The following is a 23,651-nucleotide window of genomic DNA, read 5'->3' on the forward strand; positions in this document are numbered from 1 at the left end:
GTCACCGCCATTTCCGGGGGTGCCCCGGGCCCCGCTGACCGCTCGCCCCAATTCTGGGGCTGCCCCGCTGACCGCTCGCCCTGGTTTGGGGGTCTCCATCCCCGCTGCCCCTCGCCCCCAGCCCCATGGCCTGCCTGCCCCGTCCCCGCTGACCGCTCGCCCCAGTTTGGGGGTCTCCGTCCCCGCTGAGCTCCCGTCCCCGCTGCCCCTCGCCCCCAGCCCCATGGCCTGCCTGCCCCGTCCCCGCTGACCGCTCGCCCCGGTTTGGGGGTCTCCGTCCCCGCTGAGCTCCCGTCCCCGCTGCCCCTCGCCCCCAGCCCCATGGCCTGCCTGCCCCGTCCCCGCTGACCGCTCGCCCCAGTTTGGGGGTCTCCGTCCCCGCTGAGCTCCCGTCCCCGCTGCCCCTCGCCCCCAGCCCCATGGCCTGCCTGCACGAGACCCGCACCCCGTCGCCGTCGCTGGCGCTGCCGTCGGACGGGACCCCCGAGCAGGAGCTGACCCCCACGCAGTGCGTGCTGCGGGATGTGCTGCCGGCGCCCCCCGCGCCCCCCGAGGCCTGGCCCCGCCGGGGCGGCGCCCGGGGCCCCGAGCTCGGCCCCGAGGCCGCGGGGCCGCTGGCGGCCGACGCCGCCCACCTGCGCTGCCAGGCCGGGGGCGGCTTCCTCGAGGGGCTCTTCGGGTGCCTCAAGCCCGTGTGGACCATGATCGGCAAAGCGTACGCGGCCGAGCACAAGCACCCGCCCGAGGGTGAGCGCCGGGGCACCGGGGGGCACCGGGGGGCAGGGGGGCACCGGGGCAGGGGGGCACCGGGGCAGGGGGGGCGTGGGGGGAAAGGGGCAAAGAACGGGGGAAAGGGGTAAACAGGGCTGAGGGGGCAAAGGAGCTTCAAAGCAGGGTCCAGAGTAGGGCCCAGGGGGGTAAAGGGAGGGTATGAGGAGAAAAGAGGGGGTGAAGGGCAAAACCAGGGGAGAGGGGGGCAAAGCAGGGGTGTGGGTGTGGGGGTGCCAGGGCTGGGGGTACCGGGGGGCTGTGGGTGCCACGTGTGAGGGTCCTGCTGAGCCGTGGGTGCCATGGTGGGGGTCCTAGGGGGCGGTGGGTGCCATGGTGTGGGTGCCATGGCTGTGGGTGCCATGTGCTGAGCCGTGGGTGCCATGTGTGGGGGTCCCAGGGGGCTGTGGGTGCCATGGTGTGGGTGCCATGGTGTGGGTGCCATGTGCTGACCCACGGGTGCCATGGCTGTGGGTGCCATGTGCTGAGCCGTGGGTGCCATGGTGGGGGTCCTGCTGAGCCGTGGCTCCCTGCCCCCCGTGCCCGCAGACCCCTGGGAGGTGCCGTTCGAGGAGATCCTGGACCTGCAGTGGGTGGGCAGCGGGGCGCAGGGCGCCGTGTTCCTGGGCCGCTTCCACGGCGAGGAGGTGGCCGTGAAGAAGGTGCGGGACCTCAAGGAGACCGACATCAAACACCTGCGCAAGCTCAAGCACCCCAACATCATCACCTTCAAGTGAGAGGGGCTGCTGGCACCGGGGCACGGGCACAGCACGGGGACGGGGGCAGCAGGGCAGCGGGCAGCAGGGGCAGGGGGACAGCACAGGAAGGGACAGCATGGACAGGGGGACACTGCAGGAATGGGACATGGGCATGGCATGGGGCATGGAGCACGCTAGAACATGGGCACGGCATGGGCACAGCATGGACATGGCATGGAATGGGCACAGCATGGGCACAGCATGGACATGGAATGGGCACAGCATGGACATGGCATGGAATGGGCACAGCATGGGCACAGCATGGACATGGCATGGAATGGGCACAGCATGGGCACAGCATGGACATGGAATGGGCACAGCATGGACATGGCATGGACATGGAACGGGCATGGAATGGACACGGCATGGACATGGAATGCACATGGCACGGACACAGCATGGACATGACAGGCACAGCATGGACATGGAATGGACACGGCATGGACATGGAATGCACATGGCACAGGCACGGCATGCACGTGGAATGGGCACGGCATGGACATGACAGACACAGCATGGACATGGAATGGAATGGGCACAGCATGGGCACTGCATGGACATGGAATGGGCACAGCATGGACATGGCATGGACATGGCATGGACACAGCATGGACATGACAGGCACAGCATGGACATGGAATGGACACGGCATGGACATGGAATGCACATGGCACAGGCACGGCATGCACGTGGAATGGGCACGGCATGGACACGGTGCCCAGCATGGACACGGTGCCCAGCATGGGCACGGCCACAGAGGTCACGGCCACCGCGGCCCGGGGCACGGTGCTGGGTGTCCCCGTGACCCGGTGGCCCCGGTGGCCCCGGCGGCCCCGCGGGCGCTGAGGCGGCGCTGTGCCCGCAGGGGCGTGTGCACCCAGGCCCCCTGTTACTGCATCATCATGGAGTTCTGCGCCCAGGGCCAGCTCTACGAGGTGCTGCGCGCCGGCCGCAAGGTCACCCCCTCGCTGCTGGTCGACTGGTCCATGGGCATCGCCGGCGGCATGAACTACCTGCACCTGCACAAGATCATCCACCGCGACCTCAAATCGCCCAAGTGAGCCGGGCACGGGGAGAGGGGCGCCCGGGGACCCCCGGGCGTGGGGCTGTGCGTGGGGTGGGTGCGTGGCACAGCGGTGCTGGCACGGGACGGACCCGTGCCCTTGGTGGTGCCATGTCCTCGGTGGTGTCCCATGGCAGGGCAATGTCCATGCTGGCATTGTGCCCATGGTAGTGCCATGTCCGTTTTGGAATCACATCCATGCTGGTGCCATGTCCATGGTGGTGGCATTGTTCCATCCGATTGGCTTCCCACGCCAGTGCCGTGTCCGTGTGGCTGTTGTCCCATTCTGTGTCTGTGTCAGTGCTGTCCCCTGTCCATGTCACCGCTGTCCCTGCCCTGCCCATGCTGGCTGTCCCCTGTCCATGTCACCGCTGTCCCTGCCCATGCTGGCTGTCCCCTGTCCATGTCACCGCTGTCCCTGCCCTGCCCGTCCCTGCCGTGCCGTGACCCGCTGGTGCCCGCAGCAGTTGCATGCCCGCGGCGGTGCCGTGCCCGTGCCGTTGGCGTGTCATTGGCGTGTCATTGGCGTGGCGCTGAGCGCGTGTCCCCAGCATGCTCATCACCTACGACGACGTGGTGAAGATCTCGGACTTCGGCACCTCCAAGGAGCTCATTGACAAGAGCACCAAGATGTCCTTCGCCGGCACTGTGGCCTGGATGGCCCCCGAGGTCATCCGCAACGAGCCCGTCTCCGAGAAGGTGGACATCTGGTGAGGCCACGGGGACACCGGGGACACTGAGGGACATGGGGGACACTGGGGACACCGGGGACACTGAGGGACAATGGGGACAATGGGGACACCGGGGACACTGGGGACACTGAGGGACACTGAGGGACACCGGGGACACTGGGGACACTGAGGGACACTGAGGGACACTGGGGACAATGGGGACACTGAGGGACAATGGGGACACCGGGGACACTGAGGACACGGGGGACACTGAGGGACACCAGGGACACTGCCAGCTGTGCTCGCACTGGGGACACTGCAGCGGCAGGCACAGGGGACAGGAGACATTGTGGGGACGCCAAGGACATGGAGGGGCAGAGATTGGGACACTGGGGACACTGGGAGTGACGTGGCAGGGCCAGGGGACATCAGGGACTGCAGGAGTGGGGACAGCGGGGACGCCAGAGGGGCAGAGGCGAGGGGACAGCAGGAGGCCTCCGTGGGTGACGGGGCCCGCGGGTGCCCACAGGTCCTTCGGGGTGGTGCTGTGGGAGCTGCTGACGGGCGAGATCCCCTACAAGGACGTGGACTCGTCGGCCATCATCTGGGGCGTGGGCAGCAACAGCCTGCACCTGCCCGTGCCCTCCAGCTGCCCCGACGGCTTCAAGGTGCTGCTGCGCCAGTGCTGGTGAGTGCCCACCTGGGCGCCTCTGTGGGCACCCGTGCCACGGGGGACCCCGCCACAGACGGGGTGGGCAGGGCAGGGGGGGACCCCTGTGCACCCCTCTCTGCCCCTGGTCCCCAAAACCTTCAGCACCCCCAGCGCTCCCAGAACCCCCCGAGACCCCCCAGCCCCCCTGAGCGCCGTGTGCTCCCCCCAGGAACAGCAAACCCCGGAACCGCCCGTCCTTCCGCCAGATCCTGCTGCACCTCGACATCGCCTCGGCCGACGTCCTCTCCACCCCGCAGGAGACCTACTTCAAATCCCAGGTACCGACCGCGGCAGCAAGGACCCCCTTCCTCCGGCTGGGCAGTGCCCGCAGTGCCCGGCGCCGCCGCAGCCCTGGGTGTGCGGTGTGGCCGGAGCCCGGTGTGGCCGGAGCCCGGTGTGGATGGAGCCCGGTGTGGCCGGAGCCCGGTGTCACGGCGGCGCTGTCCCTGTGCCGCAGGCCGAGTGGCGGGAGGAGGTGAAGCTGCACTTCGAGAAGATCAAGTCGGAGGGGACGTGTCTGCACCGGCTGGAGGAGGAGCTGATCAACCGCCGGCGCGAGGAGCTGCGGTGGGGCCGTGCTGGGAGCGCTGGGAAGGGACGGGGGCAGCAGGGGCTGGGGGGGCACAGGGAGGGCGGTGGGTCGCTGTGCCTGTCCCTGCTGTCCCTGTCCCTGCTGTCCCTGCCCCTGCTGTCCCTGTCCCTGCTGTCCGTGTCCCTGCTGTCCGTGTCCCTGCTGTCCCTGTCCCTGCTGTCCGTGTCCCTGCTGTCCGTGCCCCTGCTGTCCGTGTCCCTGCTGTCCCTGCCCCTGCTGTCCATGTCCCTGCTGTCCCTGTCCCTGCTGTCCCTGCCCCTGCTGTCCGTGTCCCTGCTGTCCCTGCCCCTGCTGTCCCTGTCCCTGCTGTCCCTGTCCCTGCTGTCCCGTTAGCTCGCTGTCCCTGTCCCTGCTGTCCCTGTCCCTGCTGTCCCTGTCCCTGCTGTCCATGTCCCTGCTGTCCATGCCCCTGCTGTCCCTGCCCCTGCTGTCCCTGTCCCTGCTGTCCGTGCCCCTGCTGTCCCTGTCCCTGCTGTCCGTGTCCCTGCTGTCCCTGCCCCTGCTGTCCCTGTCCCTGCTGTCCCTGTCCCTGCTGTCCGTGTCCCTGCTGTCCCTGTCCCCCGCGCGGTGCTGACGCCACGCGTGTCCCCAGGCACGCTCTGGACATCCGGGAGCACTACGAGCGGAAACTGGAGCGCGCCAACAACCTGTACATGGAGCTGAGCGCCCTCATGCTGCAGCTGGAGCTCAAGGAGAAGGAGCTGCTCAGGTGGGTGGGCAGCGCCCGAACAGCACCCCCAAACAGCTGCCCCCGCAAATAACACCCCCAAACAGAAACTCCCCTAAATAACACCCCCAAACTTCACTCCTCCCAAAGAACACCCCCAAACAGAATCCCTGAAATTACACCCCCAATCACAACCCTCCACAAACGACACCCCCAAACAGCACCCCCAGTGCTCATCCCATGGTCACTCCCTCGCCATGGCCAGCTCTTTGTCCCCCCCATGGCGATCCCTGACCCCGTGGCCGCTCCCCCCCGGCCGTGGCCGCCCCCCGGGCCCCGCTTGCCCCGGGCAGGAGCGCGGGTGCCCACGCGTGGCCCGTGCAGGCGGGAGCAGGCGCTGGAGAAGCGCTACCCCGGGCTCTTCAAGCCGCGGGTGCCGCGGGGGCTCCTGCACGGCAACGCCGTCGAGACCCTCATCAAGAAGCGAAACGTCCCCCAGAAACTCTCGCCCCACGGCAAGCGGTGAGGGGGGCGGGGGTCCCTCGGGGGGGCACCTTGGGGAGTTTGGGATGGGGGGACATAGGGGGAAAACGGGGGTGCCAGGGATTTGGGTTGGGGGGCACGGATGTGTGGGTCCAGCAGGTGGGGGGGGTCTGGGGACCTGGCTGTGGGGTCGTTGAGGGGACTGGGAGGACGGCGTTCTTTGGGGTGGGGGTGTCTGGGCTCTTTGGGGAGGGGGGAGATGCTCTGGGTGTGCAGGTGTTGGGAAATCTGGATTTGGGGTCGTTTAGGGGACTGGGGGTGTCTGGGTTCTTGAGGGGAGAAATGCTCCGGGTGTGCATTTGGGGACCTCGGAGTGGGGGTCGGGGTCCTTTGGGGAGCTCCGGTCCTGCGGACCCCGGTGTCCCGGGGAGGGAGGGGGGCTCTGCGGGGCTGGGGCTGTCCCGGGGTGGCGGTGCTGGATCCCCTCCCGCAGCCTCGCCCTGTCCCTCCCGCGCCAGCCCCGACATCCTGAAGCCGGAGGTGCTGCTGCCCAAGCTGGACGCGGCCATGGCGCAGGTGGCGCTGCCGGGGTGTCCCAAGGGCCCCCCGTCCCCCGGGCGCAGCCGCCGCGCCAAGGGCCGCCACCGCAAGGCGGGGCCGCGGGGGGGCTGCGCGGAGCCGGGGCCCGAGGCCGGGACCCCGCGGGGCCCCCCCGCCGCCGCCGCCAGCCCCGACATCCTCGGGGGCACCCTGGAGGCCGCGGGCGCGCCCCCGGCCGCCGAGCCCGACGCGGGGCCCGAGGGCGCCTCGGGCAGCCGGGGGTCGCCCCCGGCGCAGCCCCCCACGCCCGGGGAGCCCGAGCGGGAGAGCGGCGCCGGCCGGGGGGGCAAAGGCGCGGCCGGGCAGCACCTGACCCCCGCGGCCCTGCTGTACCGGGCGGCCGTCACCCGCGGGCAGGTGAGACCCCCGACCCCCCCGGCCCTTTTGGGGGGCGGCGAGGGGACCCCAGGGCCGCCCCAAAGTGGGAGGGGGATGGATCCTCGGGGGAGGGGGCGCCAGTGTCCCCTGCACGTCTGCCGGGTCCCTGGCGGGGCAGAGGGCGGGTCAGGACCGGGGGTCCTTCCCGAGGGGCCTCAGGAGGACCCCAGGACTCCCTCCCTGCGCCCCCAGAAGCGGGGGGTCTCGTCGGAGGAAGAGGAGGGCGAGGTGGACAGCGAGGTGGAGCTGCCGCTGCGGCAGAGGTGGGTGCGACCCCCGCCCGGGCACGCCGGGAGCGCTGCGGGGCTGGAGCCCCCCGCGCTCACCCCCTCGCCCCTGCCCAGGTGGCCCCCGGGGATGAGCAAGCGCCAGTCGCTGTCCACCTTCAGCTCGGAGAACTTCTCGGACGGCGACGGCGACGAGGGCCACACGAGCGAGCCGTCGCACAGCGCCACGCCCGACGTGGGCAGCACCAACACGGACGAGCGCCCCGATGACCGCTCCGAGGATCTGCTGTCCCAGGGCTCCGAGATCCCGCTGGACGCGGCCCCGCCCGACGGGCCCGGCCGCCGGCACGGGGGGCTGAGCCCCACCAAGGTGAGACCCCCACCCAGGGATGGGCGCCGGGGAGTGGGGGTCCCCCGAGCCCCCCAGATGGGGTTGGTGAAGGGAAGGGGGTCCACAAGGCCTCCAGGAATGGACTCTATGGGGTGGGATTGGGGAAGGGGTCCCTGTCCCTCAAGAATGATCCCCATGGGGTGGGGGTCCTCAAGCCCCCACAGTGGGGTGCCAAAGGGAAGGGTGGGGGGTCCCTGTCCCCCAGGAATGGCCCCCGTGGGGTGGGATTGGCAAAGGGAAGGGGGGGACCCCTCTCCCCCAGGAATGGACCCTATGGGGTGGGATTGGCAAAGGGAAGGGGGTCTGTAGGGCCTCCCAGGCATGGCCCCCGTGGGGTTGGGGGTCCCTGTCCCCAGGCATGGCCCCCGTGAGTTGGGGGTCCCTCTCCCCCAGGAATGGCCCCCGTGAGTTGGGGGTCCCTGTCCCCCAGGAATGGCCCCCATGGGTTGGGGGTCCCTGTCCCCCAGGAATGGCCCCCGTGAGTTGGGGGTCCCTGTCCCCAGGCATGGCCCCCGTGGGGTTGGGGGTCCCTGTCCCCAGGAATGGCCCCCATGGGTCGGGGGTCCCTGTCCCCAGGCATGGCCCCCGTGAGTTGGGGGTCCCTGTCCCCCAGGAATGGCCCGCATGGGTTGGGGGTCCCTGTCCCCAGGCATGGCCCCCGTGGGGTTGGGGGTCCCTGTCCCCAGGCATGGCCCCCGTGAGTTGGGGGTCCCTGTCCCCCAGGAATGGCCCCCATGGGTTGGGGGTCCCTGTCCCCCAGGAATGGCCCCCATGGGTTGGGGGTCCCTGTCCCCAGGTGTGGCCCCCATGAAATGGGTCGGGGGTCCGTGTCCCCCGGCCCCGCGATGTCCCATTGCCGTGTGTCCCCAGGTCTCCGAGGACTCGGACTGCGACAGCGCGGAGCTCGATCACTCAGGCAGCGGCGAGGGGCCCCCCCGGCCCACAGCCCCCCCGGGCCTGTGACCTGCGTGCCCCCACAGCCCCCCCTGCACTCCCCCTCCTCACTTGTACAGCCCCAAATATTTATATAAATATCTATCGCTCTCTACTGCGGCTGCTGCCTTGGGGAACGGGGGGAGAGGGGCAGGGGGGTCCTGGAGCCCCCCGTTTGTGCAGGTCCTACTGGAGCTGCCCCAGTTCAGACTGGGGAAAATGGGGAGGGGGGTTTGTCACTCCTGGAGGGGCCAGGGGAGTTGGGGGGAAGAGCAGAGAAGGAACAGAACCAACAGCAGGTCCCCATTTCAAACCAGTCTGGAGGGAAATGGGAAAGATCCCCCAAAAATTCATCTGGAGGGGCAGAGCTCCCTGCCCAGGACTGGTCCGCCCCAGTCCAGTGGCACTCCCAGCCCCAGCTGGGCCATACTGGGAGCACTGGGTTGGTCCTCCACCCTCGGGAAGGGTCCCAAACACCAGCTGGGGTGTTCATCCCTCTCCAGAACCAAACTGGACCATACTGGGAGCACTGGGAAGAGCCAGGGGGATTTCAAATAAAGACTGAGACAGGCAGATCCATTAACCAAAATATCCTGCAGGTTCTATTCACAAGGAAAAGCTCCAGTCCATCTTTTTATTCAGTTTTTTTTTTTGAAAAATTTCCTGACGTTACAGAACTAAACTGAAATGTTTTTTTTTTTTTGTTTTTTTTTGCTTTTTTTTCGTTTTTCTTCCACTCTTACATGTCATGACAAAAACAGAAACTTCATGAGCCGAAAAAACGGGGAAAGGAGGGGAGAAGGTGCCAGGGGGGTGGGGAGAGGAGAGAGAGAAGCTTTATAAAACTAAGATTTGGGGTTCAGCAATTTTAAGAGCTGAACGAAGGAATTAAAATGCTTTTAATTTGAGAAGGGGGGAAAAAAATATAACCCCGAAAAACAGAACAAAAACGAAAAAACAAAAAAATCGAAACAAACTGAACCTGGTGAGTGGCGCGAGGCTGGAGGAACCGAAAATGTACAAACTAGTTTAAAACCTGGGTCGGTGCTAAGGGGCCGCAGATGGATGGCGAGGCGGGGGGGTCCGGGGCCCCCCTAACTGCTGCCCATGCCCCCGGTCTCCGAGGAGAGCCTGCAACGAGAAAAGGGCGTCAGAGGGACCCCCAGCACCGAGAGGGGCGGGAGGGACGCCCTGGGGGGCAGGAGGGGCCCCACGGGACCCCCGCGGGAGGGCTCTGGGGGGGTGCAGAAGCAGCCGGGGAAGGGAGGAGCCCCCCGCCCTGCAATGGTCTGGGGGGTCCTGGGGGTCCGGGCTGAGCGCGGTGGGCTCTGCTGCGAGGGCTGGGGAGGGGGAGATCCACGGGACCCCCCGGGCGGGGCAGGGAGGAGGCAGCACAGGAGGGGGTGCAGGGACCCCCGGGCGGGCGGGGGTGCAGGGCACACACAGACACTGCGCAGGGTCCCCGGGCCAGCAGGGACCCCCGGGGCAGCCCACCCCCCAGCCCTGCCGTGGGCTCGGCCCTCGCTGAGGTTTAACGGGGGCGTGGGTGGGGGTGGAGACCCCGGGCGGGCAGAGGGGACCCCCGGGCCGGGCCCCGCTGCGGCACACATCTACCAGAGCAGATTCTCACCGTGGCAACTTTATTACAGGTACAGACAGTTAAGAGAGGACAGGTGAGGCCCCCAGGGCGCCGGGGATGCAGTTCCCCCTCCCCCAAAAAAATCACAGAGTCCCTTCCCTCCCTCCACCCCCTATCCCACCCCAAACCCCACAGCTGCACCCAAACTACTCAAAAAAGAAAAAATGGGAAAAGGAGGAGAAATGGAAAAAAAAAATAATTAAAAAATAACAAGCAACAACTGGAGGCAGGCAGAGAAGGAGTTGTGACCGCTCACAGGACAAGGGGACACAGTCTCTCGGCCGGCAAGAACAGCTCTGCTGCTGCCACGGCAGCGCGAGCTCGGTACAAAGGAAAACTAAAAAAACCCCAAAAAGAATTTAAAAAAAAAAGAAAAAAAGAGGAAAAAAACTGGTGTTCCAAGTCTCCTCTCCGGGGTCCTGGTGCTGCCACCCCCTGGAGCAGGCTCAGTACGGGGAAAACCTTTGCTTCTCGGCTTTGAGTTTGTTAGTGACACAGGGCACGGCGGGCGCCGCGGCGCCTTTGGCCGCAGACACGACATTTAGCGCCAGGAGAGGGACAGGTTTCATGCCAAGCAGACTGGAGACACAAGGGGCGGTCGGAAGAGGGTTGGGGAGGCTGGAGGGCGCGTCGGAGGCCCCCGCGGTGGCGAGCGAGGGGGTGGTGGTGGAGGAGGAAGAAGAAGAAGGGGTGGAGGGTTGAGAGAGGTTGATGCTGAGGTGGTCAGGGATCGTGACGGAGGCTGCCTGGGAGGAGGGTTTAGCGCTTTCTAAACTGTAACAGAGGAGAAAAGGAAAAACAACAACAAAAAAAAAAGAAAAAAAGAAAAATAAAAAATAAAAAAAAAAAAAACAAAACACGGGTGTGGGTGGGAGGGAAGGAACAGCACAAAATGCGAAAAAAAAGCGCAGGACAAACAGCGAAAACGGCGCAGGAGCCGAGCTGGGGAGGAGGAGGAGGGAGGGAAGGAGGGAGGGAGGAAGGGATGGCGCTGCCAGGCCTGGCCCAGCTGCACACGGGACCCCCACACCCCCCAGAGGATCCCCCAGGAAGGAGCCAAAGTGCAGAGGAACCTCCCTGAGGGAGCAGGGACACAGCCCAGGGACCCAAAGCCCAACAGCCCGGAGATGCCACTGCCAGCTCCAGGCAGGGAGCAGGGACAGGGGACACCAACGGGGACAGGGCTGGGCAGCCCCTCCTGGCACCCCTGAGGGTGGCACAGCAGAGCCAGGCTCCCCCCAGCCCCTTCGTCAGCCTGCAGCATCCCCGGGTGGAGCGGGGAGGGGACAGCAGGCAGGGGAGGGCACAGGGAGGGCACAGGGAGGGAGAGGGCACAGGCGTTCCCCCCATGCGGGGCACGGGCAGGGAGGGAGGGAGGGCACGGCGAGAGCAGCGGGACTCACCTGACATTAATTAGATACTGGGCCAGGCTGATGCTCGCTGCAGATCCAGTTATGGTCACCTGCCTGTCAGTAGAGCCTTCCACGGGGTTGGCAATCTTGATCTGAGCCCCGGACATCTGGCGGATCTCGTTGATCTTGGCGCCCTGACGCCCGATGATGCAGCCAATCAGCTGGGGAGGGACAGCAAACCGGGTCAGCTCCGGGGGGACACCGGGGAAATTCCTGCCGGGAAAGGGCTGTCCCGGCCCCACAGGCTGCCCAGGGCAGGGGGGGACAACACCGTCCTTGGAGGTGTCCAAAAGGAATGGTGAGGATGTGGCCCCTGGGGACATCCCCTTGGGGACATGGGGACATGTCCCTGGGGACACAGGTCAGTGGTGGGGGACAGCTGGACTTGGTGGCCTTGAAGGCCTCCTCCAACCTTGACAGCTCCAGGATTATGGGATTCCTGGGAGTGGGGTGTTAGCTGGAAAAGAGGGGTTAAAGGATTGAAAAAAGGCTTTTCTGCCTTGAAGATGACTGGAATGGGGACAAGGGACGTGGCGGCAGCCCGAGTGGCCTGAGGAGGGGGTTTGGGATGCAGCCACGAGCCCCGCACAGCCCCAAAGGCAAGGACAGTGAGCCCAGGGCCCCTGTGGGGGGGCAGAGCCTGGGGACAGCCACCCCCCAGCCCAAGCCCCGGGATACTCACATCGTTTGGAATGGTGAGTTCATGGGAGGTGGTTTGGGCAGAGGCATCCAAACCTGCTCGGAGACAGAGAGAGGGGCCCAGGTGAGGCGGGGGCGGCCGGGGGGTGCAGCACCCCAAGTGCTGCCAGGGTCAGGTGCCCGGGAGGGCTCCGAGCCGGCGGGGGGCACAGCAGGCTGGGAGGGCTCTCCCCTGCCCTGCCTCCCTCCGTCACCCCAGGGCTCTCCCTGCGTCCCCTCCGTCACGGCGGGACAGCCCCAGAGCAGGGGCTGGCACCGGGGGGCTCCAGCCGGGCACTCGCCTCCACTCCCACTCCGGGCCCAGCTTCCAAAGGCCACAGCTCCCCTCATCCTCCTCCTCCTCCCTGCCGCCCCGCAGGGCTGTGCTAAGGCAGGCACTGGCTGGGAGGCTGCTCGCCCCCCACACGGGGCTGAGCTCGCGTGCCTGGGGCGCTCTGAACACGCTTTTCCAGCTCTCCCCCCTTCCCCAGCTCGCTCCCTGCGAGAGGGAGCAGCGGTGGTGGCCTCGAGCCCTCACACCGGGGCTGTGGCAGGGGGACAACACCCAGGGCTGTCCCCCGACTCCCGGGGCAGCTCCAGCACCTCCTGGGCCGGGGACTGCTCCCCTCTGTGTGGTTTTTGGGTGTGGGGGTCACAGCTCGGGGCCCACAGCTCGCTGGGACAGCCGAGCCTCCACCCAGTCCTGCTGCTCTCCACTATCCAGCTGTGCTCCAGGGCCCAGGCAGCTGAGCCAGGCTGCACCTCCAGCCCTTCTGGGGCTCCCCTCAACCCCCTTTCCTTCCCCCCATCCGGGCAGCATCTATCAGGGAGAATGAGACCCCGGGCAGCATCAATACACAACAGAGTAACTACAGATGGTGTGTTTGGATCATTACCCCAATAGCCTTTCACCTCTGCAGAGCTGGAGTCAACGCCTGTTAAGATACAAGTCACAATGAGTTTGGCTGTCTCAAGTTTAGTTTAGAGCCCCCAATGGGTAATTTTGATTTTCTTTCTTTTTTTTTTTTTTTTTTTAGGTGGCTTGGTTTTTTTCCAGCCGTCTTAGCAAATCTGCAGTGAATTTGGTACAGTCAGCAGCGGCCTGCAGTGGGCCTGGAGCAGCCGGAGGGGAGAGAGCGGGTGCTGCGGGCACCGGGCAGCGAGGGAGGGAGGGCAGCAGCGTGGGTGGGCGGACGGACGGACGGAGCCCTGTCCCTGCGGCCCCACACACGTCCCCAGAGCAGAGGTTACCTGGCCGGGCCCGGGCAGCGTTTGGGGTTAGGTTTGTGTGAGCTCGGCCCCAGGCGGGGCTGGGCTGCGGCCGCGCGCGAACGCACACGGAGAGAAGGAGTTTCCATACCACTGAATCCAGTGTTGCCATGAGACATTGGAAAGTGTGACTGTTGCATTGCCAACTGGTGCAGCTTGGTCAGCTAAAGGAGGGACGGGGGAAGACAGGGAGAGGGAGAAAGAGAGAGAGAGAGAGGCTGGCGTTAGCCATTTCCCGGGGCCGGGGGCAGCACTCGCCGCGCGCACCCGCACGGACGCGGCCCCGCGCCCGCCCCGGCCCCTCCGGCCCGGCCACGGGAGGCTGGGGGCTGTGCCCACCCCCCCGGCGCAGCAAGGGCTGGAGCAGCGCAGGAACAGAAGCAGAGAGGAGCGGGAGGAGGGAGCAGGTGCCCGCGGCGCGGCGGGGAGCGCAGGGCCCGGGCACGGAGCGCGCTCGGCTCCGCCGCGCCGGCCCGGCCGCCGCGGAGCCCCCGACCCCGCGCCAGACCCCCCTCGCTGCCCTACGGGTGCCAGGAGCAGAGAGCAGCCCCTACGGGATGAGGATGGGTGCCAGAGGATGGAGGTGTCCGACGGCGCCGGCCGCTGCCGGGCTGGGCCGGGGCCAGCCCCCCTCCCCGACTGCCACCTGCGCCCGCCCGCCGGGCCAGCTGTCCCCTGCCCCGGGAGAGCCACCGCGGGGACACAGCCACCGTGTGCCGGCTGGGGGGGGCGTTCTCGTGCCAAATTGAGGGGGGGGCGGGGGGCAAAGGAAAAGCCAGAGCTGGTGTGAAATGCCAAGCCAGGGAGAGGTGGGTTTGGAAAAAAAATATAATATAATATAATATAATATAATATAATTTAAGGAGGAGGGAAGTGTCAGAGAGGAGGTGGGGGAGGATCCAAGGAGAGATCTGAGGCCGGATGGAGCTGGCTGCAGGAGGGCCAGCTGAGGCGGGTGAGTGGGTTTTTTTGGGGGGGGAGGTTCTGGGGAGCTCAGATCAGATCGAGTATTCAGCCCCAAGCTGAGCCAGCTCGAGTGGAGAAAGCACGGAGAAAATTTTTTGGAAGGTGGGGGAGGAAAAGGGTGGATTTCAAGACAAGAAGTTGTAAATAAAAACTTACATCTGGCTGTGGAATGGCATACTGTCCTTGAATGGTATAGGCCTACAAAAGGAGGAAAACAGTCCTATTAACAACCATCGGACAGCCACCCAGGGACAGACAGATTTCAACTAGCCAGGAAGTCAGAGAGCCAAGGTGGAGAGTTCTCCGGGGCGAGGGAAGTGGGGCAGGAGAGGCGGGGACGGATAAATGCTGTCACAAGCAGTGTCTAGGCTGGCGGTTACTCGAATTGGCCTGACGTGGCGGGTACGGGGAGGGGGTGGGCAGAATCGGTGCCGTCCCCCCCCCAAAAAAAAGGTGGCAGACAAAAAATAAGGAAAAAAAGAAAAAAAAAGAAAAAAGGAAAAAAATAAAAACCAACAAGAGAACGGCTGGGATCTTGATGAAGATGTTATGGTGTGGTGAGTCCGACAATGCTGCTATCCCTGCGCCCCCGCGCAGGCAGGGAGGATCCAACGCCCCCGCCGGCCCTGCTGCTGCTCCTGGCCCCTCTCTGCCCCGGCCCGGCAGCTCCCCCGCCTCCCCTCCCACCCCCAAAAAAAAGTTTTGCCCCGTTCCGAGTCCTCTCGTCACTCCACACGCCTAGGACAACGTCGCCGGGCAAGCTACAGGTCAGTGCTGGCGCTGGCTACCACTGCTCACACGGCCCAGTGCTCGGAGGGGAACGAGGCGAGGGCCTGACCTGCCACAACTCCGTGTCCCCGGGTTACAGGGGACAGCCACACACTTCAGACTCCTCCTGAAGCTACCCAGGAAGGGCGAGGCACTGGCTGGGGCCTGGCTGGCTAAGGTTCGGGGAGGTCTGGGGGGGCCGGGCAGGTGGGGGCGGGTGGGAGAGGAGGGGGAGAGGGGGGTACACAGCCTCACTTCCAGGTCACCGGAAGAACTGCAGCCCAGGCTGGAATTGGCCCAAGTTCGTTGCCATGCAGTGGCTGCCGGGTGGCCTGCGTGAGGAGAGGTTGGTGGGCTCAGAGTCCAGTTCCCAGTGGACAGGAGTCCACAGCACAAAAAGCCACCGTTGTCGGTTTTGGGGGACGGGGACAGGGATGCCACCCTTGTTGGCAGTCTCAGAGAGGCCAAGGATTGAACGGGCCGTGGAGACTGAACTCCCCTCTCACCTCCTGAGGTGGTCCCTCCAAGTCAGAGTTGAGGCACATGGATGGGGCGGTGTGGGGGTAGCTCGCACTGCCGCTGCTGTACCTGTCCTGTGGATAAATTAGAGGACTTCAGTCTCCAGGGCTGTCAATCCGAAACCTTTCGCTAACACCAAACTCAACATCCACATTAGCTCAGTGCTGATCGAGGGCTCGCCCTGCTCTACGCGCGACTCTGAGCTGCAGACAGAGAGCGCAAGGCCCACCGGGAGCGGGGCCCGGGGGCTGCTGCGGGCCTGGGCCGGGGACGGGGGCGGAAGAAGGAAGGAAGGGGAGAAGAGGGGCAAGGGGAGGGAAGAGATGCGTGGCTGTGGAAGCCTGCTCCTCACTGCTCTAACGGGGAAGGCGGCCGGCTCCCGCCCCGGTGGGCCTTGCGCTGCCCCGGGAGCAGAGCGGCGGGAGAAGCTGTCGGGGAGGCGGGAGGGGGGGCTGACCGGGTTCAGGTGGGGAGGAAGAGGCAGGGAGAGGGGCAGGGGCGGGGAGCAAGGGGACGGCGGCAGGTCCGTCCCCACAACAAGCGTGGCGGGGCTGGGAGGGGGCAGAGCAGAGTCAGGCCTGGCTCTCGGGGAGGCCGGCGGCAGCTACAGCCCTTCCCTGACCCCCTTCCCTGCCTACCGAGGCCCCCACTGACAAAGCCAGGCCCTGCCCACCCCGAGGGGCGTCCCTGGCAGCAGGAAGGCAGCGGATGCGTTGTCGCCATGGTCTCTCCGAGCGTTGGGGCAGCCCCGGGGGCGCAGGGTGGGAGCAGCTGACCCGCACCCGGGCCCGTTACAGCGGGACAGGATCCCAAGGGACACCTGTCCCCCGTACGGTGGCTCGGGGCAGAGCTCGGGCCACTGCCCAGCTCAGCGCAGGAGGGACTAAAGCCCAGCCACCTGGCACTACTCCTATCTGACACCCTCCCCTCCTGAGAGACGAAGCCTTTGCGCACCCCAACCCTACCCACGGCACAGGCTGAGCCTTTGCACCCCGAGAACCGGTGGCAGAGAGCAGAGAACCGCCAGGCTCCGGGCCAGTCACCCACAGAGGTCACAGCGAGTCCTTGGAGCCAGCCCGAGGCAGGGGGGCAGAGCCTGGGTTACGCAGCTCGGCCCCATTCAAACCCCCACTGCCGCCACCACACTGCCAAACCGGTTATTTTTTGGCTGGTAAATTCCAGGAGTGTTTTCCAGCACCCTCTCCTCCCAAATCAGCCGTTTCGTTTTCTGTTCCCTGCTGCCGTCCCTTAGCAGGGGAGGGGCCGAGGGCACAGCGTGGGTGACGGGCACGCGGAGCGGCCGGGGCGCGCTGGCAGCTCGGAACGACCCTGCCCGCCCTCCCTGCCCACCCCGCACCCCAGGAGCAGAGGAGAGGCCTTACCTGGCCGCCTGCAAAGATGACGGGAGAGCTGGAGGGCTTGGGTCGGTACGGGATGGTGACACCCTTCGGGGGAGACTGTGACAGGCAGGGAGGACAGGTTAGACACCGAGGCCGCTGGCACCGACAGCCCCCTCCCCGCAGCCCACAGCCCCGGGGCTCTGCTCTGCTCTGCACTGCCAGCTGGCCCTCTGGTCACCCAGGGCAGCGTGACTCGTTCCTCACCCTGGGCACAGGGCCGAGGGAGGACACCCAGCAGCACGGCAGGGCCGTGGGTGACACCATGAGCTGCTCTCGAGGCCCTGCTCGACCCTGGCTTTAAGCAGCTCCGAGCCTCACCTGGATGAGGCTGTAATCCCCAGCTATCCCTTTATCCCCCAGCAGCTCCTTTCTTCTCCCTCCTCAGCACTTCCACCCCTCCAAGGGCAGCGGGATCCCCTGCAGCACCCGTGTCCCCGGGCACGGGCCCAGGGAGGGGCCCTACCTCAAGCATGACAACGCAGATCTGTTTGACGCACTCGATGATGGACTGTGGGATCCCAGCGATGGTGATGGCTCGCTCAGTCGAGTTGGGCAGCATGTCCCCTGCCACCTGGACCTGTGCCCCCGTGCTCTGCCAAGTCGAGGGGTAAAAATAGCCCGTCAGACCCCGGGCAGGGCTGAGACCTCAACGATGAACCCCGTGCATGGTTATACAGAGCCAAAACTGCCCCCCCAGCTCCTCCTGTCCCCCAAAATAAAGTCCTTTAATCCCAGCTGGATACAATTCAGTCACCAGGAGCCTGAGGCAGCAGAGGGGGACCTGGCCTCAGCCTGTCCCTGTAACCCAATCCAAACCAGTCTCCATGCCAGCAGAGTTAATCCAACAGCACCCAGTGCTAAATGGCATGGCCAAGGGCAGCCATCTCCCTCTCCAAAATCTGGGAAAGGCTGGGGAGAGGGCAATCAGGAGCCATGGAAAGGGGGGAGCAGGAACCCAGACTGTGAGAGACAGCAGCGGGCAGAGAAGGGTCTGGCCTGAGTCTCAGTTTGCCAAGCACTAAAATACAGGGAGCACCAAAACCTCCCAGTGATGCCACATCCCTAGGGCAGGGACAACACAGGGATTTGTCCCTGGGGACACCTGAGCCCCCCGTGGGTCCCCCGGGCTGGGCAGCACGCACCTCTCGGATCTCCTTGATCTTGCAGCCTCCTTTGCCAATGAGGGACCCGCACTGGCTGGCGGGCACCACGAGCCGGAGGGTGACCGGGGGCCGGCTGGCAGCTGTGCTGTTGGTCATGGAGCTGCTGATGTCCTGCGAGGAAGAGGAGGTGTTGAGGGCTCAGCCCTGCTGGGACGGCACGCGCTGGGGCCGTGCCCGGCACAGGGACAGGGAGGTGACGCTGGCACCGGTGGCCGAGGCCAAGGTGACCTCGGGGCTTTCCCAGGACTTCCTCAGCAGCCCAGAAAAAACACGGATGTATTTTGGGGAAGCAGCAGCCAAACTCTGCTGCCTCACTGGAAATGGGTTTAGGCACCGGCCCAGGCTGGGTGCCACCCCGGCCAAGCAGGAACCGGCGCTGGAGGGGGACAAGGACGGGGCAGGGGGGCTCGGGGACGCCGCGGCTCCAGAGCCAGCGCGGAGCCTCCCGCTGCACCAGGGATCAAGGCAGCAGCGCCGGGAAAACAATCCCGGCGCCGATTACAGCGGTCATGTGCTGGCAGGGGGAGGGGAGGCACAAGGCCAGGGCTCAACTGACCTACTAAAAGCAAAGCTTCAGCTCCAAGGCCAGTGCCCAGAGCGCTGCAGAGCCCGTGGAGGACTCCGGCTCCCTGCATTCGGCACTAACAGCTCCAAGCCCTGCAGCCTTTAACGCTGCAGTGAGGGCAGGGGGGTTTGGGTCAGAGCTGCCAGCACAGGCTTGTTTCTCCCTGGGCAGTGTCCCAAATCTAAAGGGCAATACAATTTGTACCCCCACAGGCAGGGTGAGGGCCGCAGAGCTCTGCCCCACAGCAGGTGAGGAGAACTCCCAACTCCTGCTACCTCCAATGCAGAAACATCAACACCGCAGCTCGGAGAGCAGGATCTAACACCTGCAAGATCCACATTATGTAGCAGCAAAATCTCCCCTGGAAGTCACTGATTTAACAGGACCAGGGACACGATGCAGCTCCTCCAGCCCCACACAGCTGCAGCCCCATTTCCTCCTTGGCAGGGCTGGGGAGAGTTGAGCCCTGGGGCGTGCTGGGGGGAAGTGACACCAGCACCAGCAGAGTCAGGGGGATTCCAAGCCCCGCTCTGCCCCACGCTTTGGGCAGGAAGTCCCCGTGGGGCCCCAGCTCCAGCAGTGCCTGGACCTTGCCCCAGCACAGCGCCGGACAAAGATCGGGGCCAGGCAGGGAGACGCCGGCTGCCCGTGCGGAACAGCGGCCCTGGGCCCCCGGGGCCTGTCCCGGGGTCAGCTCTGCCAGAGAGAAAGGACAACCAGAGCAGCGACTGCAGGGGGCCGTGGACACACCTCTTCCAGTTTGTCAATGATCATCGCAAAAGCTTTGAAGATGGCGTTGGTGGGTCCCGCCAGGGTGATGATCCGCTCGGGGCAGTTCCCTTCCGAGATGTTGATGCGAGCTCCGCTCTGCGGGGAGGCAAACGCCACCTCAGTGCTCCGGCATTCCTGCGGATCCCCCGCCGGGGACAGAGCCCTCCCTCCTCCTCCTCCTCCCCTCCCTCGGCTCCGGCAGCCATCTTCTCCTCCTCGGCTTCCTGCCGCGCCTGCCCACAGCTCCCGGCATTCCCCGCGCCATGCCGGCGCTGCGCCGCGCTGCCTGCGGAGCCCGCGCCAGGCCCGCCATCCTGCCCTGCTCCCTGCCGTCCTGATCCTGCCCTGCTCCTCACCATCCTGTCCCGCTCCTCACCATCCTGCCCTGCTCCTCACCATCCTGCCCTGCTCCCTGCCGTCCTCATCCTGCCCTGCTCCTCACCATCCTGCCCTGCTCCTCACCATCCTGTCCCGCTCCTCACCATCCTGCCCTACTCCTCACCATCCTGTCCCGCTCCTCACCATCCTGTCCCGCTCCTCACCATCCTGCCCTGCTCCCTGCCGTCCTCATCCTGCCCTGCTCCTCACCATCCTGCCCTGCTCCTCACCATCCTGCCCCGCTCCTCACCATCCTGCCCTGCTCCCTGCCGTCCTCATCCTGCCCTGCTCCTCACCATCCTGATCCTGCCCTACTCCCCGCACGCCATCCTGCCCTGCCATCCTGATCCTGCCCCAGTCCCCACACTCACCTCCTCACGCATCTTCTTCACGGACTCCCCTTTCTGTGAGGGAACAGAGAAGGGAGAGAGGCGTCAGCGCCACGGTGGCAGGCAGGGAGGGAGGGAGAAGGGGAAAGGGAGGGCTAGGAGTTTGTTCCTCACTTACCTTCCCAATGATGCTTCCCACCTCCTGGGATGGAAACAAAAGCACCGTTAGTCAGCGTTTTAAAAACTCCTGGAGCCCCAAGCCTAAACTCAGCTCTTTTCAGTCAAAACAAGCTCCTGAGCACTTGAGCTCTGCCCCTCAGATAACTGGGGTTTATCCCAATTGTGCTGATCTTGTTCCCACCTTAACTCCCATCGGGACATTCTGCTCCACCCCAATAATGATTTCCTTTGCTGGCTGCACGCCAGGACCTGCCCAGGGACCAGCAGCACATTCCTGGCCCCACAGCAGCCCCAGGAGACCCCACGGAAGCTCCCAGCCCACCCCGTGCCAGGCCAGGGCTCCAGGCAGGGGGCTGGGGACACGAACCTTGCCGTGCATGAGTAGCCGGATGGTGAGCGTGACATTGAGACCCCCTTCGATGACTCCGGTGTCCATGGTGGGCAGCGCGGGGTCGGCTCAGGCTGCAGCAGCGCTCGGGCCTCGGCTGGGGGGAGAGGGGCTGCGTCAGTGGGGGGCTGTGACCTGAGGAGCTCTGCCAATCCCCCCGGCCTGTCCAGGCAGGATTCCAGCCTCCCTGTGCTGCTTCAACCCTCAAATGGCCCCCTGAAGTGTTGGGATGATCCGTGGTGGTTTGGCTCCATTCCTATGAATGTTCAGTGCTGAACTGGCCCAATCCCACCTAGATCCAGCAACTCTTGGGGTCATGAGGGTCCTGCTCAGCCCCTGCCTCGTCCCAGCCCTGCTTCTTGCAGGGCTTTCTCTGAGGGACAACTGAATACCTCAGGGTGACCCCCGGTAGCCCTGGGGACACAAACGGTTCCTGGACACAACCAGGGATGCCGAGGGGGCACCGAGGACTAATCGTGGTCCCTACAGGTCCGGGAAAGCCACCGCTCCCTGCGAGCCCCACACTTTTCCCAGCCCAAGTCTTCCTGCAGCTGCCCGATGGGAGCGGGCACCCCAGTCGCGGGGGTTTGGCCCTCTGGGCAGCCGGGATTGTGGAGAAAATAACCGCATCGGCGCTCCCGAGCCCGCGCGGGGCCCCTCGGAGCAGGTTCCGAGGCGATTCCCTCAGACCCAGATAAGGCCACATGAGCGCACGATCAGGTTTCAAACCACCTGAGTCGGCAGCGTTGCAAAACAGCCCGGCCGGCCTCAGCCGAGCTTTTCATAGGAATCCGGTAAATAAACTCCCATTTCGGCCCCCGCTTGTGCCCCATCAAAGTTTAACCACGGCCGAGGCAGGCCCAGGGCCGCGCTGCCTCGCTGGCACCGGAGGGCTTTGCCGCGGCCTCCATGAGCCCGGCTCGGCCTCCCCCCCGCAACCAAGCCGGTCCGGGGAGCGGAGCCCGGGATCGCAGCCCCGGCAGCGGGGCGAGGGCAGGACGGGCCCCGAGCCCGCCCGCCCGGGCCCGTTCCGGGGACAAAAGGGGCCAAGCGGCCCCGCCGGGGGTGAGGCGGGCCCGGGCCGGACTCCCGGTGAGGCCCTTCCGCAGGGAAACTTCCCCAAGCTCGGCCCCGCGCCGGATCCCGCCGCCCCCGGGAGCTCCGTCCCAAAGCCGGAGCCGCGGCTGCTGCGGCAGGGACGCGGCTCTGAAACGAGCCCGTCCCTGAGGCGGGGACGCGGCACCGGAGCCAGCTCAGCCCTGCGGGAGGGGCGGGGGGGGGGGGGCGTTACCGGGCCGGGGGTCCCGGCTCCGAGCTGGGCCGGGGGGAGCGGATCGGCTGTCCCGGAGCGACCCCGAGTCGCGATGGAGCCCCCGGAGGGGCCCGATCACAAGGCGGGTGAGGGGGAGCCCGGGTCGGGAGACACCGGCCCGGGGCTCCGAACCCACTCTGGACCGGGGATCACCGTTCGGCTCCGGGCAGGCCCGGGGGGAAGCTCCCGGATCCCCCGGGGGGCGGCGGCCCCGCGCGGGCCCGTCCGTGCGCCTCCTTCCCGCTCCGGCGGGGGGAAAACAACAGCGCGGGATGGCGGAAAAACCGGGCCCGGGCGGGAAAAGAAAAACTACTAGAATAAAATTTAAAAAAAAAAAAAAAAAAAAAGAAAAAAAATTTAAAAATTAAAACTCCAAAAAAGCGGAGTAGAAAACAAGAAAAAAAAATCTCCCCACGCCCCTCGGGGCCCCCCCGCAGCCGGCCCGGGCGGGGGGCGGCGGCGCCATGTGACGCACGCGGCGCCCCGAACCCCCCCGGCCCGGTTCCGGCGGGGGGGCGAGCCGGGGGGGGGCGGCGGGAGGCGGCAGCGGCGGCCCCCGAGCACCCCGGGGCCGTTTGTGCCCTCGGCCGGCGGCGCGGGGCGCGCGGGCCGCACAGGCCGCACAGGCCGCGCAGGCCGCGGGCGCCGTGAGGGCGCGGCCGGCGGGGGGGCGGCGGGGGGGGCCGCGCTGAGGGCCCGGCCCGGGGGGGATCGGACCCGGATGGCGGCCGGGGGGGGCGCGGGGGGCCCGCGGGGAGGGCCGGGGGGCGGCGGTGGGGGGGCGATGGGGGGGGGCGGGGGGTCGGGCCTACCTGTGTCGGCGCCGGTAACGGCGTTGGGCGAAGGGCGCTCCGGGCGGAGCGGGAGGAGGGAGGGCGGGAGGGAGGGGGGGGGAGGCGGGGAGGGAGCGCGGCGGGCGGGCGCGCGGGATGGCGGCGGCGGCGGCGCGGGCGCGGCTGCTCCGACTGCGGCGGCCGCGGGTCTGGGAGGGGGCGGCGGGCGCGGCCCGATTTACACCCGCCCCGACCCGGAAACGCACCGCGCGTGCGGGGCGGGACGGAGCGGCCGCCGCCCCGCACAGCGCCCCCTGGCGGCGGGGAGGTCCGGGAGCGGACTGGGGGCGCTGGGGGAGAACTGGGGGACACTGGGGGGGCAATGGGCGGCAATGAGGGAGTAATGGGGGCACTGGGGCAGCTCTGGGGGAAATGAGGGTAAAGGTGAGCGAGTAAAGGTGTGATAGAATTGTGCATGGGAGACATGGGGCAACTAGGGGGCAATAGGAAGGGCTGGGGGCAATAGGGGCACAGGGGGCACAGGGCAGCCCCCCTCCCTGGGAGCATTGGGGTTTGTGACTCCCCCAAGCCCAGCCCCCCTCGGCGCGAAGGAGACGCTGACGCACATTGGGGTGTCCCAGAGCTTTATTGGGGGACAGCGGGGACACCCCGGGACCCTCTCGGCAGCAGGGGATGGGGGACATGGGGACAGGATGGGGGTCCCCGAGTGGTCCCAGGCGGTTCCTGGTGGTCCCAGAGGTTCCAGGAGGTCCTGGCGGGTCCCAGGTGATTCTGGGGGGTCCTGGGGGGTCCTGGGGGTGCCTCAGTCAGAGCTGCTGGACGAGGAGGAGGAGGACGAGGACGAAGAGCGCTGGGGGGGACAGCAGAGCCATGAGCC

The 23,651-nt window shown here is 66.4% G+C and overlaps 2 protein-coding genes across 10 annotated transcripts; one reads left to right on the forward strand and one right to left on the reverse strand.

Moving 5' to 3' along the window:
* The first annotated feature begins 413 nt into the window (after window positions 1-413).
* Window positions 414-8,358, forward strand: MAP3K12 (mitogen-activated protein kinase kinase kinase 12). Its single transcript, XM_054294751.1, has 13 exons — window positions 414-747; window positions 1,318-1,501; window positions 2,392-2,583; window positions 3,141-3,299; window positions 3,790-3,948; window positions 4,142-4,250; window positions 4,430-4,539; window positions 5,157-5,273; window positions 5,616-5,753; window positions 6,233-6,671; window positions 6,885-6,955; window positions 7,037-7,289; window positions 8,181-8,358. The coding sequence occupies exons 1-13, from the start codon at window positions 420-422 to the stop codon at window positions 8,271-8,273; spliced, it is 2,352 nt and encodes a 783-aa protein (XP_054150726.1). The 5' UTR covers window positions 414-419; the 3' UTR covers window positions 8,274-8,358.
* Window positions 8,359-8,829: 471 nt separating this feature from the next.
* PCBP2 (poly(rC) binding protein 2) lies at window positions 8,830-22,868 on the reverse strand. Of its 9 annotated transcripts, none has more exons than XM_054294761.1 (15): window positions 22,793-22,868; window positions 20,648-20,765; window positions 20,279-20,302; window positions 20,143-20,175; window positions 19,373-19,489; window positions 18,037-18,168; window positions 17,358-17,486; window positions 16,877-16,951; window positions 15,482-15,568; window positions 14,364-14,405; window positions 13,333-13,405; window positions 12,869-12,907; window positions 11,977-12,029; window positions 11,286-11,455; window positions 8,832-9,374 (listed from the first exon to the last, which is right to left on the reverse strand). In XM_054294761.1, the coding sequence occupies exons 2-15, from the start codon at window positions 20,714-20,716 to the stop codon at window positions 9,338-9,340; spliced, it is 1,080 nt and encodes a 359-aa protein (XP_054150736.1). In that variant the 5' UTR covers window positions 20,717-20,765; window positions 22,793-22,868; the 3' UTR covers window positions 8,832-9,337. The 9 variants fall into 9 exon arrangements, with proteins under 9 accessions (XP_054150738.1, XP_054150736.1, XP_054150729.1 ...); XM_054294754.1 differs by lacking the exon at window positions 8,832-9,374 and adding an exon at window positions 10,017-10,656; XM_054294763.1 differs by lacking the exon at window positions 15,482-15,568 and having other exon boundaries at window positions 8,830-9,374.
* Between the last annotated feature and the right edge of the window lie 783 nt (window positions 22,869-23,651).

Source organism: Melozone crissalis, unplaced genomic scaffold, assembly GCF_028551555.1.
Source record: "Melozone crissalis strain CALT ecotype California unplaced genomic scaffold, PUWL_Pcris_2 ptg000322l_1, whole genome shotgun sequence".
Classification (NCBI taxonomy): Eukaryota; Metazoa; Chordata; class Aves; order Passeriformes; family Passerellidae; genus Melozone; species Melozone crissalis.

Bases quoted from the DNA above. Each gene is read 5' to 3' on its own strand.
- PCBP2 (XM_054294754.1), bottom strand. From the start codon at position 20,716: ATGGACACCGGAGTCATCGAAGGGGGTCTCAATGTCACGCTCACCATC. The intron at 16,952-17,357 runs GTAGGGCCCCTC...TGCCTGTCACAG, and splicing joins TCTGCGTTGTCATGCTTGAG to TCTCCCCCGAAGGGTGTCAC. The intron at 10,657-11,285 runs GTGAGTCCCGCT...CCTCTGTTACAG, and splicing joins CAGTATCTAATTAATGTCAG to TTTAGAAAGCGCTAAACCCT.
- MAP3K12 (XM_054294751.1), top strand. From the start codon at position 420: ATGGCCTGCCTGCACGAGACCCGCACCCCGTCGCCGTCGCTGGCGCTG. The intron at 3,300-3,789 runs GTGAGGCCACGG...GGGTGCCCACAG, and splicing joins TCCGAGAAGGTGGACATCTG to GTCCTTCGGGGTGGTGCTGT. The intron at 5,754-6,232 runs GTGAGGGGGGCG...CTCCCGCGCCAG, and splicing joins CTCTCGCCCCACGGCAAGCG to CCCCGACATCCTGAAGCCGG.